We start from the raw sequence: 18,163 nt of genomic DNA, 5'->3' as shown, positions 1-18,163 counted from the left end.
CACCTGATAGAAATGGGTAACTAACCAAAAAATGGATTCAAAAGAGAAAAAAATGGACCACTCCATAAATAACAACACCACCAACAAAAACAGACACTTATCTGCTACTATACTTTACCTGTATTCCAATGGATAAACATCTGTTTTTCTTGAAGTGATCCTTCTTTCTGTCTTCTATACCAACAGTGGCAATGGTGGTGGTTGTGGTGACAGTTGCATTATTGTTGCCTACATGCTGACTTGCAGGGCCATGGATCTGTGCATTAGCAGCCTCAATAGCAGCAGTTAGGGCCTTCATACTGTCCAAGCTTTCTGTAGAGTTACTAAGTCCAGACTGACTGATGATATCACCCCTTTGTCCCTGCCCATCCATGTATGCATCTTGGGCAGACTCTGTGCTGCTTTGGGCTGTGATGGAAATAAACGGTTTTGTGGTGGTTCTTGGTGGAACAGGAGGTGGTGTCTTCTTATATGTGGTAATGCAGGATGACACTGGAAAGAGTAAGAAAGATTCTGACATATTTTAGTTTTCACATTTTAGCAGCAAACCAATGGGGAAAAGAATGGATTCCAACCATGCAAAGGTCAATCTGTATGGGGGCGGGGTGGGGGCGGGGGAGAAGGTGAGGAGGGCCCTGTACATCAACAAGCCACAGTAGGCTCCAGTTAGAGAGCTGCATTACCCTACTTAATACTTCTACTCATTCAGATGTGAATCACATGATTATCAATATAGGGGTCGGAAAAGACACTGACATCTAGTCCGTCCTCTGCCAGTTTATTATTTCCTTCACTGGATTTTTCTATTAATTTGTGTCAGTCCAGTTTTTAAATGAGTCAAGCAATGGGGCTTCCTCCAAAATGGCATGGTTTTTAAACAAGATTAACAGAGATTGGCCCCCAGACACTCACTCTGGCTAAACTGCATTATATGCAAAGTTTTACTGAAGCCAGGTTTTCTCTCTCTCTAGGTACTCTTACTATACTTATCACAGTGGTATCAGTATACTACATTAGACCCATGTTTAGGCCGAAGTTTTAAACAGTTCTTTGGACAGTGAAGACGGGAGCTGCAGCTACTGCATTTGAGGCCTGGTCTGCATTTAAAATTTAGGTCAACACAGCTACACAACTCAGGGGGTTGAATTTTTCACACCCCTGAGCGCCACAACTATGCCAACCTAACTCCAGGTGTAGAGGAAGCAAGGTCAACAGAAGAATGCTTCTGTCGACCTAGTACCGTTTCTCAGGGAGATGGAAAAACTCTTTCCATAGCTATAGGCTGCATCCATGCTATGGGATTATGTCAGAGTAGCTATGGAGCCACAGCAATGCCACTACAGTGCCTGTAGTATAGGCATGGCCTAAGAATATCAAAGAGCATCGTAAGTTAAAGTCTGTTACCACTAATCATATGAAAACTTATGTCTATGCATCTGAAAACAATAGATGTCTCATTCTTTGCCAAAGGTCCTCAGGTCTCTTTGAAATATTTATTAAACATGAAAAATAACTGTAGAAGCCACTTTAAAAAAAATTGCCAACCATTATCACAAATTTCTCCTGTGCTAATGACAGCCCCAATTTTGCAAAGATTTATGCACTTCTTTAATTTTACACACTGTGAGTAGTTCTATCAGACTGTGCTGTATTGGGGCCTAGAAAGAAAGACCATGGTTCATTGGGATTGTGGGGCCCTGCTTTTCAGAAGGTCAGACCACTTTTATTCAGGTGTCTGAATATGAATTTGGAAGCTTAACTTTAGGTTCCCCCAGGTTTGAGAATTATGGCCTGTGCATACAAAATTAAAGAAATAAATAAAAATCTATCCTCAAAGGCCATTTGGCTGCTCTGTATTAATGAAATCCTGGAATGCTCTAAAATGAGAAAAAAAGCTTATTAGGAACCAAAACCCAATGAAGCAATATTTTATTTTATTTAAAAAAAAATAAATACAGGCACTAATCTGTGCATAGTTCAGATGCAAACTTCTTCATATACATTCTTATTAACAACAGTCACAAGACAAGACATGACTTATCAGAGCCTCTTAATTGGCAGACGATTTGTGCAACCCACATAAAAGGTAACTGTACTACAATTGTTCTGCTGCCTGTCTGCACTATGTGCTTGTTGAGCCAGAAGCCATTATGATATTAATCTGGCTAACCCAGATCCACACAACTCATATCTTTTTGATGGCTGTATGAAGGCATTTTCTTTGCTGTGGAGTAAAAGGCATCACCAGGTCATGAAATCACACATGGATTTTTTTTAAATGGATTCCAGTATTTCTGATATTTCTGCAAATATAAAATTCTCCATCAGTAGATTCATCAAGCATATGAAACAAGGATGGAAAAAGAAAAGCTCACTGAAGTAGTTAGGGTTTTGAAAGTGTAATAAAGCAAACTGTGATTGGGGCTGGTCTTCACTATGGGGAGTTCAACGCTGCTGCAATCGATGTACCAGGGATCTATACAGTGGAATTAGTGAAGACATGCTAAATTGACAGTAGAATGTTCTCTGGTCAATGCCATCCAGCTCTCTGAGAAGAGCAAGGGAAGTCGATCCAGAGAGCATCTCCCGTCGAAGTAGCGCAGTGAAGATATTGGGGTAAGTCGACCTAAGCTACATTGACTCCAGCTGGAGTGGAGCTTATTCACAGAGCTGGAGTAGTGTAACTTAGGTCGGCTTACCCCTGTAGTGAAGACAAGCCCTGATTTGTGATGTAGCTGCGAGAAACAACAAATTCTTTGTAGGATGGAACTAGTGTGGGGGGAATGAATAAAAACAAGCTCCTAATATTTTAAAAACAGTGCATTTAGTAATTTCCTATGTGAACTAAGGCCTAGTTTAAACAGCCCATGAAAGGACAAGTTGGTGGTGCTAAAGAAAAGGTAACAATTTCTGAACAGGACAGAATATTGTACAACTCTTGACCAGTTCTGGAGCCGCCAAAAGCAGCATGGCATTTATGATGCAAAACCTACCGATATTCAGGAGAGTTAACTGCTGTTGATGAAGCACATGCAGATGGACTTAAAAAGAATGATGGAGAATGTGGTTTGTATACTGATGAAACACATCTGCACCAGAAGTGACTGAGCTGATTAATGGCCAGGAGAATGTCCTTGGAGTGTTAGGGTATGGCTACATTTGGAATTTCAAAGCGCTGCCCCGGCAGCGCTGCGGGAGCACTGCCACGGCAGCGCTTTGAAGTATGAGTGTAGTCGGAGCGGCAGCGCTGGGAGACAGCTCTCCCAGTGCTGCATGTAAACCACATCCCTTACGGGTGTAGCGTGCAGGGCTGGGAGCCGCGCTCCCAGCGCTGCCGCCCTGATTACACTGATGCTTTACAGCGCTGTATCTTGCAGTGCTCAGGGGGGTGCTTTTTCACACCCCTGAGCGCGAAAGTTGCAGCGCTGTAAAGTGTGAGTGTAGCCATGGCCTTAGTGGCAGTACTTTGGATGATCCCCCCCTGGAGGCACAGCAATTTGCACTTTCCTGTATGGAGTGAATTTGATCCATTAAATAATTAATCCTCATAACACCCCAGCAAGGTACATGTAATTTCCCCTATTTAACAGATGGGGAAACCTTGAAAAACCTTGAGGAGAGGTCTCAAATGGGGTAAGAGCCTCCAGAATAGAAGAAAAGCAGTAATAACACAAGCTGCCTCATCACTGGTCACTTCACCCTGAAAAAGAAGCCAATATCTACCATATGGTGGTATCTACCAGCAATCTGGACACTTCCTGATAGCAGGTAAGCATCCGTTTTAGAAGTATGTTATTCCACTGCTCAATGCATCCAGTGCGGAAAATAGTTCACATTGTGAGGAAAATGCCTGCATCTAGTTAAACACAACATTGATCTCGAGAGGAGCAAAGAATCGAGAAGTCATATGCTGAAATTGTAAAAAGAAACAGAAGAAGAAAAAGACAAAGTTGTTTTAATAAGCCAATACATAGCTTTAGTTTCCTGGAGTCACATGGCACATACTGAGCAAATCCAGACAGAGTGCAAGTCATAAAAAAGCCCCAGGCACTTCATTACTGGAAATGAGGTAAGCTGTTGCCACTCCTTTGCTGAAAGGACAACAAAACAATCCTAAACCTGCAATCTGTAGCAGCTGCTCTCTAAATGTCAGAGCTAACTGAGCCCTTCAAAAGTCTGCAACATAACAAGCAAATGGACTTTGTTCCTCATTGTTCTTCCCAGTCACTTTCAAGAACCTGGCAACTTGTGATGTGGCAACCGGTAGGGTCTAAAAAGGCATTTGGCTTTTACGTTTGCTACCACATTTGAATATTAAAAAGGTGTTTAAAAATACTCAAAAATCTGGCACTCTCTGTCCAGCCTCACTGGGGCTGAGCGTTCAGTCAGTACAGGAGAGCATGATGTCGCTCTCCTGGCCATTCCAGGAGCTGTGTCAGTGGGGGCCAAAGAGAATCCCTCCCTGCTCTTCTCTGTCAAAAAAGACCACTAGGAAAGTGGGCTTTGAGGGAGAAGGTTGCACACTAGTGGATGAATGACAAAGACAGGAAATCCTTCACTCAAACCCAGAACATTACTATGGTTTTCTAGATACAAAGCTGTTTTTCATATTATCATATAGGGCCCACAATCTGCAAAAGAGTCTATTCTTTCCTTCCAGTGCATACTTAGGACCTGATCCAACCAGTGAAGTCAGTGCAAAGATTCCTGCTGACTTCAGTGAGGTTTGGATCAGGCCATCATTCTCACTTGTATTAATGGACTAACGAAAAAAGTCCTAATCATTAGTTTTGCTCTTTTCCTATTTTTGTGGCACAACTACTTGTGATATTTTGATCCCAGATACCTGGTGGTACAGTTTTTTCCAAGGTGGGAAAAAAGTGAGAATGTTTCTTCTATTAGCTAATATTTCTGAACTGCTAACTCACAGGACAGGAATTTGCAACAAGGAGTGTCAACCAGAAGGAAGTCCAATGGTTAAAAAAAAACCCCCAGGCTTGCTTAATATCAAGACTTGAATTCAAACTTTTCATTGTAAGAGCACTTCTGTTGTTTAAACAAGCTCACTAGGGAGATGAATGCTAGGGAACAAACACGAACACGCAGTCACAGGCTTGCTGTATAAACCAGTGACTGGTGCGTTACAAAACTCACAGGCAGACAGATCAAACTGTGCAATGGGATCAGTTTCAGACAGTATTTTGGACAGTATGAGACAATATGTAAGCCATGCAATTCCCTGTCTAAGTTGACAATTTCATATAAGCATGGTTAGCAAAAGGAAGAATAAGAGAATGCAGATTTAAAGTTAAGTAACTAATAGTCACTGTCTCATGGGGAAAAAAAGCAATTAAGTCCACAATTTACAAGGTGCAGTAAAGGGGTTAATCAGTACTTATATAACACAAACTATAAAGCAAACATAGTTACTTGGCCACATACCCTATTGACGGTGGCCACTTTTCTCATTTAACTATTATTAAGTATCTGTACTGTATTACAGCAGTGCCCATATATCCCACTCAGATGCTGTACTGCATGTGGGTAGATAGGGACCCATTTGTAAAGATCTTACAAACTAAAAAACAAGCCTGAGCCTCATAATTCAGATTTGAAAACTCCCCAAATTCTGGGGTGTTCAGGTTTAGGCTTTTGATTTGGCCTGTTACAGAGATAGGACCCAGACATGAAATTTGGATTACAACTAAGATGTTCACCTCCTTCCCTCCTACCCACACTCTACCCTGTTCCATCCAAGTGTGGGAGAGTGCTTGGAACTGGAATTTTGGTTTGGGCCGATATTTTACATACTTTTGTTAACACACAATGTTTATGCTTTCTTAATAAAAAAAAATTACTGATTTCTGGATGGCAGATGGCTGCTGAGACAGCAAAGCTTTGCAATTAAAAACAAAATTGAAATAAAGCCTTCCATAAGAAATTCTAAATGGCTTGTCAGCATAATATCAGTGTCAGTAAAAGGTATCATCCCAAATGAGAACCACTAAAGCCATCATGTATTCTGGGTATGTCACATTTTTTCCATATCCGTGCATTGTAAAGCCTAGTGCCTTAATTATCATGACCTAACCCTCTACAGGATTTGGAAACAGACAAAATTTGAAATTAGCAAATGGTAGAAAGCTGAACAGATTATCTAAAATAGCTGTAGTATACATAATAAGTCACAGTATTAAGGTCCAGTATCTCAGGTTCTTCAATGCTTAAAAGCAAGTGCTGCTTCTCCTAAGGAAAAGCTGGTACCATACAGCAGCAATTTCTAGCCCTGCAGGGAAGCAAGAAATGAGACCAGAAACTTGTCACAAGTATAGGGCTGAATATGGCTAACCTGAAACTCAAACTATACTGAGCAGAAAAGATGAAAATATTTCTCTGGTACGTTTTTTCTTTTCTAAGCTGTTTGAAGCTGCTGTGATGTTCAGAAATTTAATCACTGTCCCTGTGGAGATAAATTAGTGTGCGGACTATAAGTGAGGCCATGAAAGGAGTCTATGTGCAATTTATTACATGGATATTGCTACTATCTAATAATTACATATAAGGAATTATATGCACACAGTTGGCTCACAGGAATCATTCACTTGTTACTGAAATTTAGCCCCCTTGCGCTGGAACAGAGCAGAAGGTTAACAGTACACGGCAGACATTACACAACAGCTGTAGGAGAAGTAAAGAAGCCCATACACAACTGAAACTGCAGGGGGAGTTTTATGTAGACTGAATGTAATTACAGTATCTAAATTACAACTTGGCTAGAACAGAGTATAACACCTTACTCAAGAAAAAAATGCAATGTAATCTTTAATGGTTTCAAGTAGTTACGACTGATTTTCTCCTATCTGAAGGACATAGATAAAACAGATCTGTAACTGTGCATGGTCAAATCTAGAATTCATCTCTGAATGAAAAATGAGCACATTTGCTTTAACATACTGTCTAGTGAAGTAACAAAGGAGATGAATGGCACCTGTCTCTGCTTTGACCTGTGCCAGCCAGTAATTGTCTAAGTAATATTAAACTATTTAGAGAGAGTGTGTTTCTACTTTTCACAAGGACTGTATGGATAATATCAAATCAGCCAGTAACCTACATACATCAACGGGCAACTGAATGGGAATTCACTCAGGCTGATGACTTATCAGTAACCTTTGGCTACTGGCAAACCATCTGGAAAAAAAGAAGCCCAGAACAGCAGAAACACAGAACCACTATAAAACAATAATGTGGCACTCTTCCAGACAGATTCTCTCAAAGGGAAACTGGTTTAAAACCACTGTGGCAGGTTATTCACAATACAAAACAAACCTCTATGCTCAGTGAAATCAGGGTGTGTTGGGAAGGGAAGAAAAAACAGAAGACTATTATTTCTATTAGTTGACACAGGTATGAAATCATTACGCAAGGTTGCAACAGGGGCTGGTGTGTATGGAATCCAGCATTACTGTCCTATTTAGTCAGTCTGTAAATTATTTACCCTCTCTTTTCATCTTTACAGTGTTAAACTGAGCTAATCAGGGAAACACTGTTTGAGCTATAGCTTAGTACAGTGAGCTTTCTTAATTATTTCCAAACTTAAATACCTTCTCAAACCCCCTTGATTTATTTGAAGAATACAAGAGCAATATATGAAATATTCGATGAAAAAGGGTCCTTGAAAAGTATATTATCCTACAGAACTTAAATGTGGTCACAAACATTACAGTAAGAAATTGAAAAACTTTTTTGAATACCATAAATTTGTTCTATGAAAAAAAGTTTTTAGGGTGAAGAGAAGACACTATATTAAAAATGGCAGTTATCACTGAAGTTGATGAATGTAATAACCTGGTTTTTAAAGAGATCAGGTCCTTTTCCTGTACATCTTCTAGTAGCTGCATATTTCCAGCAAAACACTTTATTGGACACTGGTATTCTATTTATGTTAAGTTTTACTACAATGCACATAAACACCAAAGAGTTCCCAGCACTTTCTATCAGGTAATATTGTCAATAAATTGAAATGGGCAAAATTTTCAAAGTATGCACAAACAGTATTTGTATATATATGCATATACCCAGAACCCACGTTCAAAATAACACAGCTTTGGATAAGATTACCAGTTCTTCTACTGCTTTGCCACTTTCTGGTGAAAAAGCTTTAATGACCTCTTTTCCCCCCACTTTGGACCAATGTTCCCTGTAAACTGTGTGTCCACACAGCAGGCAGGGGCGGCTCTAGACATTTCACCGCCCCAAGCACGGTGGCATGTCGCGGGGGGCACTCTGCCTGTTGCCAGTCCTGTGGCTCCGGTGGACCTCCCGCAGGCGCGCCTGCAGACGGTCCGCTGGTCCCGCAGCTCCACCGAAGCCACGGGACCAGCAGACCCTCTGCAGGCACGCCTGCGGGAGGTCCACTGGAGTCGCGGGACCAGCGGACCCTCCACAGGCATGCCGCCGAAGGCTGCCTGCCTGCCGCCCTCCCAGCGACCGGCAGAGTGCCCCCCCCGTGGCATGCCGCCCCAAGCACACGCTTGGTGTGCTGGGGCCTGGAGCCGCCCCTAACAGCAGGCTTGTAGCTGCTGTGCACATCACATGGTAGGAACATGGACCGCACCTGGGTCTCCCTTTCTGGGCTAGGTCCTCAAACAGCTGAAACTCTTGTGGTTCCTTAGCACTGGTGGCTGGAAGTAGGATGGACCCGAGGCTCACCGGCGGGCAGGGATAAAAAACGGAAGAGGAGACAGGGACTCTTATGGGGAAATTAGCCATAGCTGACACTAGGCCTGGTCCACACTACAGCGTTAAATCGATGTAAACAGCGTTAAATCGATTTAATGCTGTACCCGTCCACACTACAAGGCACTTTAAATCGATTTTAAGGGCTCTTAATATCGATTTCTGTACTCCTCCCCAACGAGAGGAGTAACCTTAAAATTGATATTACTATATCGATTTAGGGTTAGTGTGGACGGAAATCGAAGTTATTGGTCTCATTCTTTTACTGAGCTACCCAGAGTGCACCGCTCCGGAAATCGATGGTAGCCTAGGACCATGGACGCACACCACCGAATTAATGTGCCCTAGTGTGGACGCGTAAAATCGATTTTATAAAACCAGTTTTATAAAACCGATTTTAATAATTTTGATTTGATGCTGTAATGTACACGTGGCCTTTGTTGGTAGGGGTGGCCAGCAGCTGTTTTTTCTGCATACTGGAGGTGGCAACCCTGGGGCTGGACCTTTTTTCAAGTACTCAGCACCCACAATTGAAGCCAGATTTTCAAAACAGCTCAGCACCCAAACTGGTTTTGAAAATCTGGTCACTTATGTTGACGCCTAGATAAGAGCTGAGCTCTGATGGTGAGCTAGCATGTCGAGTGCTGTACTTTTTTGAAAATCTGGCTGTGTGTTCACAATGGGAGATATTTGGGTGCAAAGCACTTGAAATTAACCCCTATTTAGAAGCCTAAATGGGAGCAGAACCCTGTTGAAAATCTGACCCCAACTGTGGTTGCTGAGCACTTTTGAAATCTAGCACACACAAACACCTGTTTCTATGCCACAATACCCATTCTGAGCATGCCAATGCAGATTCTAAGTGCACTTACTTTATTGTATACATCTATATTTTTTGCAGGTGCAACTTAGGTGTCAGTTTAAAATTTTTTACTCAATATGTGCAAGAAAAGATTATGGTATTAGCCATTTTCACCCATGCCCCCATTTATACACAACTGGAAAGAATACTTAAAACGTATAAGGGGCCACAGTCAACATACTGATAGCCAATGTAAATCAGAACTAAGTTCAGTGAAACTGGGTAATAGACCTGTAAGTGAGCTCAGAATCAGGCTCATAGTTTACTAAACTTGTCATAAAAGAAAGCACTGAAGGTCACGACCTCCTTCAAAGTTCAATTAAGGAGCAATTTTTTTGTTCTTGATGTTCTTCTGTTATCTCCTCTCTACCTGATGAATGTTGATGAAACAATCAAAGCTGCAATTTCAGCCAGTCGTTTTAGAAATAGCTAGCTCTACCAGCAATAATTGGCCTCGGTGCAGGAAATACTATTCTATGGCCTATGTTATTTACACAGGAGGTCAGACGAGAATGGGGTTCTCAAACTGGGGGTCGTGACCCCTCAGGGAGTCGTGAGGTTATTATGTGGGGCTGGCAAGCTGTCAGCCTCCACCTCCAAACTCCACTTTGCTTTTATTAATAGTGTTTTAATAAAATGTGTTTTAATTTGTGAGGCGGGGGAGACATACTCAGAGGCTTGCAGTGTGAAAGGGGTCAGTAAACAGTACTAATGTTTGAGAACTGCTGAAAAATCTATAGGTAATGTTTTTGCATACAGTCACAAGAATTCATGTGTCTTTCAGATACTAGATTACTTGATTGAGCCAGTTAGATACCACATGATCAAATTACTCACAGATAATCAGGTTGGATAGTAACATATCTGTCCATCTGTGTTTTAACTACATCACTGCAAGTATGGACTGCACAGCAACCATCTTTAACTGGACTATTGACACTTTAAAGCAGTGTCCTCCAACCTTTTTACGCACAAGATCACTTCTGGAATTTAAGTGCAATCCAGAATCCCACCACTTCCCCGAGGCCGGGCCCTGCTCACTCCAGTCCCCTCCCTCCATCACTCGCTCTCCTCCACCCTCACTCGCTTTCACCGGGCTGGGGCAGTGGTTTGGGGCGCTGGCTCTGGGGCTGAGGAGTTTGGAGTGCGGGAGGGGGCTCTGGGCTGAGCCTTGAGCAGGGAGTTGGGGTGCAGGAAGGGGTGAGGGGTGCAAGCTCTGAAAGGGAGTTTGGGTGCAGGAAGGGGCTCTGGGCTGGGTGCAGGAGGATTGGGGTGCAGGAGGATGTTTGGGGTGATGGCTCTGGAAGGGGTCTCAGGGCTGAGGCAGGTAGTTGAGATGCAGGCTCCTGCCGGGCAGCGCTTACCTCAGGCAGCTCCCAGACAGCAGCGCAGCAGAGCTAAGGCAGGCTCCCTGCCTGCCCTCAACCTGCATTGCTCCTAGAAGCAGCCAGCACATCGCTGCGGCCCCTGGGGGGTGGGCAGTATGGCTCAAGGCACCGCCCCCACAGCTCCCATTAGCCATAGTTCTCTATTCCCGGCCAATGGGAGCTGTGGGGGCGGTGTCTGCAGACAGGAACAACATGCAGAGACCCCCTTGTTCACCCCAGGGGCCGCGCTGCCGCAGGAACATGCCAGCTGCTACCAGGAGCAGTACCGGGCCAGGGCGCCTAACTGCTGCGCTGTTGGACTTTTAGCAGCCAGAGATCATGATCAACTGTCAGAGGCTCCAGGATCGACCAGTCGATCATGATCTACTGGTTGATAACCACTGTTTTAAAACATGATTCTTTGCTGAATGCAAATGTTAACAACTGCTCCTTCCTCCTCCTCAACAGAACAGCTCCATTTGTGAATTCAGAGTAATTACTGCTGACGTTAGCAACAAAACAAATTTTTACTGTTTTTTACTCCCATTAGCCCTGCAGAGCCAATTCAATTATGACAGAATGAGCATGATTCTATTTTATTATGTGCATCATGAACAGAATTGTTTTCAAGGAGATGGTCTATCCATTGTTTGAGCACCAATTTAACTAAACTGGTTTAGAAACCAAATAGATTAAATTGGTCCAAACCAGTCTCTTGCATGGATAATTTTATTCTGGATTAGGCTATTAAAAAATTAAACTAAATCAAAATAGGGCTGAAATAAAAGTGCCTACACAAGAAATGTATCCCAACTGGACTCAGTGTATTGGTTTCTAAATGGACTCAGTTACATTGGTACAACTTTTGTGTGTTGACAAGCCCTAAATTCTAATAAATTACACCTGTGCTACCCCACTGAAGTCTGTACAGGTGTAAATTAACTTTTATTACTGATAAAAACAACAAGGAGTCTGGTGGCACCTTAAGGACTAACAGATTTTATTACTAATGGCAATGCATGAAATGGAAAGAATCCAGCTTGACTTTTAGATCCCCGGCTCAGTTTGCAGAACAGGCATATGTTTTACCTGTAAATTGAACACATTTGATCCTGAAATCTCTGAAACACAATAAAAATGAGGCCATTTTTACAAATTTGCTTTTCAGAGTAGAACCTCATCTTAGAGAAGTTATACTACATGTGATAGATATATTTATATTAGATACATGCAGCAAACCTAGGAGTGTGTATTGTTCCACAAGCATTGTATGTTTGTCAGCATTGAGGTTGTTCAGATATATGCCATCATGTGCCAGCCTTGCCCCTCTGCCATGTATATTGGACAAATTGGACAGTCTCTATGCAAATGAATACACAAATCAGACATCAAGAATTATAACATTAAAAAACAAGTAGAAGAACACTTCAATCTCCCTGGACACTCGGTAACAGACTTAGAAGTGGCCATTCTTCAACAAAAAAATTTCAAAAACGGACTTCAACGAGAAACTGAAGAACTGGAATTAATTTGCAAACTTGACACCATCAAATAAGGCCTGAATAAAGACTGAAAGTGGCTGGGTCACTACAAAAAATAATTTTCCCTCTGTTGATATTCACCCCTTCTTGTTAACTGCTGGAAAAGGGCCACATCCACCCTAACTGAACTGGCCTATTAACACTGAACCCCCCACTCAGTAAGGCATCTCCCATCTTTGCATGTTCTGTGTATTTATACCTGTCTCCTGTATTTTCCACTCCATGCATCTGATGAAGTGGTTTTTAGCCCACGAAAGCTTATGCCCAAATAAATTTGTTAGTCTCTAAGGTGCCACAAGGACTTCTCGGTATTTTTTTGAGATAAACATAATAAACAAGTTATTTAGCATAAAGTATGTAAGATGCACTTTAATATTTTAAGTAGCTGCCTATATTATTCTTAAGCAAACTACTTGATTATGTTGAAAGAGAGTTTTCCTAGGGCTTCTTCACAGTGCTGAGCACTTTGGCCATTATCCAGCAAAGCTCGTAAGCACCTGCTTAACTTTAAGCATACAAGCAATCCTCTTGAAGTGAATGAGTGTAGTTACATGCTTCAAGTTAAGCACATGCTTAAGTGCTTTGCTGGATCAGAGCTACAGTGCTCAGCACCTTGGAGGATCAAGCCCTCAGTGAGTTGAGTATGTGAGGATCTCCATTTCTGTTTGGTTTGGGAATTTTATTTTATAATGCTTCATATTAATTAATAGGTTGGTCATCATTTAAAAAAGAGTTACTTAGATGCCAGGATGAGGAAGGACTGCCATTTTCTAATCAGAATTATTCTGGGAGAAAATTCTCCAAATGCCAAAGACAAGAAAATAAAGCTAACATAAATTAAGAAGAAACAGTAGTTCAGATAGGTCCTCAGACGGTGCAAATCAACATAGTTCCATTGAAGCTGATTTATACCAACTGAGGATCCATTTCTACATATTTTATTGTAAGTTTAGTATGAGTTGGGTCAAGTAAATATGCTCTCTTTATTTTTCTTAGAATTAATAGGAATGATAATAAAAACAAAATATAACAAGCAGCATTTTGGAAAGCAACTATCACATGTGTATTGTGTAATAGGGTTCATTCAAACAGAGAAGTATTGACTTGTTTCATGTTGTTCAGTACGTCTGTCATTTTTGGGGTGTTCCATACAGTGATCAAGAATGTCTAAAACAAGCATTTTGTGTGTTCATTTTTCCCAGGAGAAAATGAAATGTGAAGGTTGCCTGCAGAACAGAAAAGAAAGAAAAGATGACAAATTGGAAGTGAACTAAGTGATTTTTGGTGGGAGGAACCAGACATTGGCACCAGAGACTGGGAGAAATCTGACACAGCTCAAAGGTTCAGTCCCTTTACAGTTACCGATAACCTTATCAATGAATCCATTAAAAGCACAGTTTGCCATCCTCAGTCACCTGTCTGGGGCAGTTCCTTTATCAGCCAAGGGAGTAGTTGGTCAGATCACAGTTAAATGTAGTCATTTGCAAAGAGGAGGAAAACTAGAAAAGAAGCATAAGGCAAGAAAATATATCTGTTTTCACTGGTTTGATTTTGAGAAAAATAGCAAACTTTTATCAAGACTGAGGAAAATTAACTTTGTCCAGAACTGGGAAAACAGAATCGTCTTTCTGACAAGGTCTGCATTGGAGCACTCTGTGTTGTTATGTTCATTCCACAGAGAAGAGAACAGGCAACTGAAAATTTATGCATCTGAATATCTAAAAAAGACCATGATGATCTTCACATCCTAAATGTACATTAATTAGTTACCACCTCATTAAGTAGGATAGTTGAAGTCACTATGAGTGATCTCATTTTATTTTTACATACAACAAATTTGATGAGACCCCTAGTTAATATACCAACAAATCAGTTTGAAATACTAGCCCAGTGTGAAAAATTCCTAGTCATCGGATTGAATGTCATCAGCACAAAAGACATTATATTGACATCTCATTTACTATCACCCCAGGAAACAGATAAGAACATTTCCATAACTCACAGCACAGAGATCACCTATTGTCTAGAATCCTGGGCTAACACAAGGGAGGTAGCCACTCCCTGTTGTTTCAAAAAGTAAAAGACAAGGAAGGATTGGGGTCCCGGGATACATGAAAAGAGAAAGGGTAAAACCAGCCTCAACAAGAGCTGTGAAAGAGATTTTCGTTTTTTTTCTAACCCCCACAATATCCCTGAAGTAATGCATGTAAAATGGGTTATGCATGGGGGCAGGGGGTGACGGAGGAAATTCTAATCCATTGCATGTAAGAGACTTCAGACACAAAATCTTGTAACTTCTATGCAGGCTACATACTCAGCATCAGCTGCCTGTGATAATGGGCTGCCAGCTACACTTTATCTACCTTCATAATTTTTTAAAAATAATTTCAGTTTCACAACAAAGGAATTTTACATTTTGTCAAGATGATGATCATGGTGCCCTGAAGTCTGAATGTATCGCATGTCATTCCAGTGGCAAAAACCAAGGTATATTACCATAGTTCCCAGCATTAGAAAGTAGAACCATTATAGTAGAGAGACTGTTGCTGATTTGATTATATATTTCTCTCTCTCCATGCTCCCTCCCCACCCCGTCCCAACTTGTCCCCAAGATTCAACTGCAACTTGTCTAAAGCAAAGATTTAGGAATTTTTATTTAAGGTCTCAGCCTGGATGAACGCTGCCCCTCATTACCCCTACCCAACACAACAGTTTTAGGATTTCTAAAATTTATACGAATATAGGAACCTAAAGATATATTTTTGTGCTTGCATAATTGAAAGTTAAGGCTGGGCCATCAGTTAAAAGATACAACCCCTCTCCCCAATAAAAATACATTGAATGTTGACAATTTGAACTAGTTAGACCATTTTTAACCTCTGGAAACAATTTTGGAGATCACAAACTCACATGGAATCTTTGCAAACTCCTGCAAAATTAGTCCCACAAATTCATAGAATTCCATAAACACTTGTAACAGATTCTCCTAAACTGCAAACTGAGATGAGAGGAAGACTGACTCAGATTTTCAAATAAAACACCTTTTCTTTCTCCCCCTTTCTCTCCCCACAACTTTCAGTGCTGACTCTTTGCTTCTTCTTCCTGAGTCCCACTCCTAACAGATCCCACTACCTACAAAAATGTATTCTTTCTCTAGATCTGGTGTCTCTTCTGCAGTCAATATTTCATATTCTGGGACTTCACTGGCCAGTGCTGCCCCAGAAGACAACCTTTGACACTGGCTGGGGAAGTCAGAACACATGGGATTTAAAAGAGAAAGCATCCTTACGAGTCTGGATCCTGTGCTCAAATCTGTTAGCCATAACTAATCACACAATTCAACATTTCTTTTTACTTTCCTACAGAAATTATAAAACAGAGATTACAGTCAGAATATTGACAGATCTGGTAGAATACTGCAAAACAGTGCTAGCCAACACTGATTCAGAACGGAAATAGCTGTCCTATTTGACCATGCACACACCTTTTGTTGTTTGTCACTTGCAAATATTTGTGTGACTTGAATTTTTGTTTGCATTAAAGTTTTGGGAATGGCTGTTCTTCATCTTGAGACCTATATGCATGCCAACCCTGGCATGAGTTTATTCACTATTTGTTATTCTCATCCAATCATGGAGAGGAAACATTACCATAGTTAGATGACCAATCACAGAACACAAAGGACAAATAGAGAACAGTTCATGAATAATCCATAGACTAAAATTTGTTTGTATAAACTGCTTGTGGACTAATTATGAACAAATAGATTTGTAAAAATCAATGAAGCATCTGCAATCAGGGAAAAGGGATACATTGGCAATGAATGTTAGTCACAATGAGTAATTCAATCAGCTCAGGTTAGTAATAATGATCATATAATTTACATTTGTCTAGCATCTTTTATCATAAAGGATCTGAAAAGATGTACACACCACATGTATCAATAAATCACATTAGTGTCACCCACTGCTCAAATGCAGTCATGTTTGGGCACCACACTGAGGCACTGGTTCATTAGGGCTTGTCTACAGTTGGAAATTTACTTAAATAGTTATTCCAGAATAATTATCACTTTCAATGTGGATTAAGCTAAATTGGACAAGATACTCTTATTCTGGAATAAGTGTTCCCACAGCCACTTATTCTATAGCTGTTTCAGTAAATTTCCAAATGCAGGTAAGCTTTATTGATGCAGAGGGAAGGCTGCAACTTAGTGAATCACCAACCCTACTTCTTGCTGCTACCTTTGTTTTGTAGAGATCTCCCATCAAAGTGCTAACCAGCTTAACTTTGTTTAGCTTTTGAAATCTGGTAAGAGCAATAATTCAAGATGGTTTGACCAAAATCTGGGTCAGGCAGGCTTTTTGGAACACAGGAACGATGTAGATGAAATCAGCCCCATCCTAGAATTATCAGGGAACAGAATTATTAACAACCTCCAATATAAAACAATTAGATAGTCGTACAATTCAAAGGTAATTTGCCACAGTAATATCTGTATTATTCTGTATATAACACTGGTGTTTAATTAATGTAGTAAATTTTAGGAGTGAAATCCATTTCATTTGAGAAGTGAAATTTACTAATGCAACAGGTTTCAGAGTAGCAGTTGTGTGAGTCTGTATCTGCAAAAAGAACAGGAGTACTTGTGGCACCTTAGAGACTAACAAATTTATCTGGGCATAAGCTTTCGTGGGCTACAGCTCACTGTAGCCCACGAAAGCTTATGCCCAGATAAATTTGTTAGTCTCTAAGGTGCCACAAGTACTCTTGTTCTTTTTACTAATACAACAGAAGTGAATATTTTTAGAAGAGCATTTTTCCTGACTATATCTCACTTTATCCCATTTAGTTGACTTTTCTATACATGATACGAATGTGCGGTATATTAGCAACCGACTAGGTCATCGCAGCTGCTTTCTCTGAGACTGGAAACTTGCTGATTTGACCTGTTCATCAAACGCATCATCTCAAAAGGCCAAGATTGTTTTAAACATTTCCTTCCTGTTTTTCCCATTTCTGAATAATTTTTTTTTAAACACCCTGAACTACAGAGCCAGGCTAAAATATAAAAACATTCTAGGACAAAACCTTTCCCCCTCTTGGTTTATAGAGTTTGAATTTAGCTGACCTTGTTTGCAACCATTGTTCTTCCAGATGTGATGCACGTATCCATTACACTAGATGTGTACATATGTTTCATGTGCTGGTGCCAGGGAGTTTTGCCTAATGGTATCATATGGGTGACATGTCTGCGCCCTGCTGCTCCTTGTGCTCCAAGATGAGGGTATAAAGCGTAGGGAGCCCCCCCACCCCTTCACAGTACCTTCATATTGGATCCTTAGATGAAAGACTCTGGTGCTTTGGAGGAAGTAGGGCAGATTGTGTAATGGATGTATGCAACATATCTCAAAGAACAACAGTTAAGAAAGGTGAGTGTTTTTTCTTCTTTGAGTGACTGCATATGTACATTAAATTAGGTGATTCACAAGCAGTTTCCAGTGAAAGTGGGGCTGGAAGCCTCACTGGAAGAGGAACTGGAGAACTGCTTTCCCTGCATTAGCATCTTCCCTTGATGTGTGAGTAACTGCATAAAGTCTAGCAACAGTATGGACTGTGGACTACATTGCTGCTCTGCAAATGTCTACAGTCAGGAC

At 41.0% G+C, this 18,163-nt stretch overlaps 1 protein-coding gene across 4 annotated transcripts in view; it reads right to left on the bottom strand.

Annotated features, from left to right (window-relative positions):
* The window catches only part of DLGAP1 (DLG associated protein 1), a 679,455-nt gene that overhangs the window by 47,281 nt on the left and 614,011 nt on the right, over positions 1-18,163 (bottom strand). For all 4 annotated transcript variants that reach the window (XM_030552824.1, XM_030552825.1, XM_030552827.1 and 1 more), the window contains one exon: positions 119-492. In XM_030552824.1, the coding sequence (XP_030408684.1) occupies positions 119-492 (374 nt within the window). The remainder of the gene's footprint in view (positions 1-118; positions 493-18,163) is intronic.

This window comes from Gopherus evgoodei, chromosome 2 (assembly GCF_007399415.2).
Source record: "Gopherus evgoodei ecotype Sinaloan lineage chromosome 2, rGopEvg1_v1.p, whole genome shotgun sequence".
In the NCBI taxonomy this organism is placed as follows: domain Eukaryota; kingdom Metazoa; phylum Chordata; order Testudines; family Testudinidae; genus Gopherus; species Gopherus evgoodei.
The sequence above is the reverse complement of the archived record's forward strand: the minus strand, read 5'-3'. Positions and strand labels throughout refer to the sequence as shown.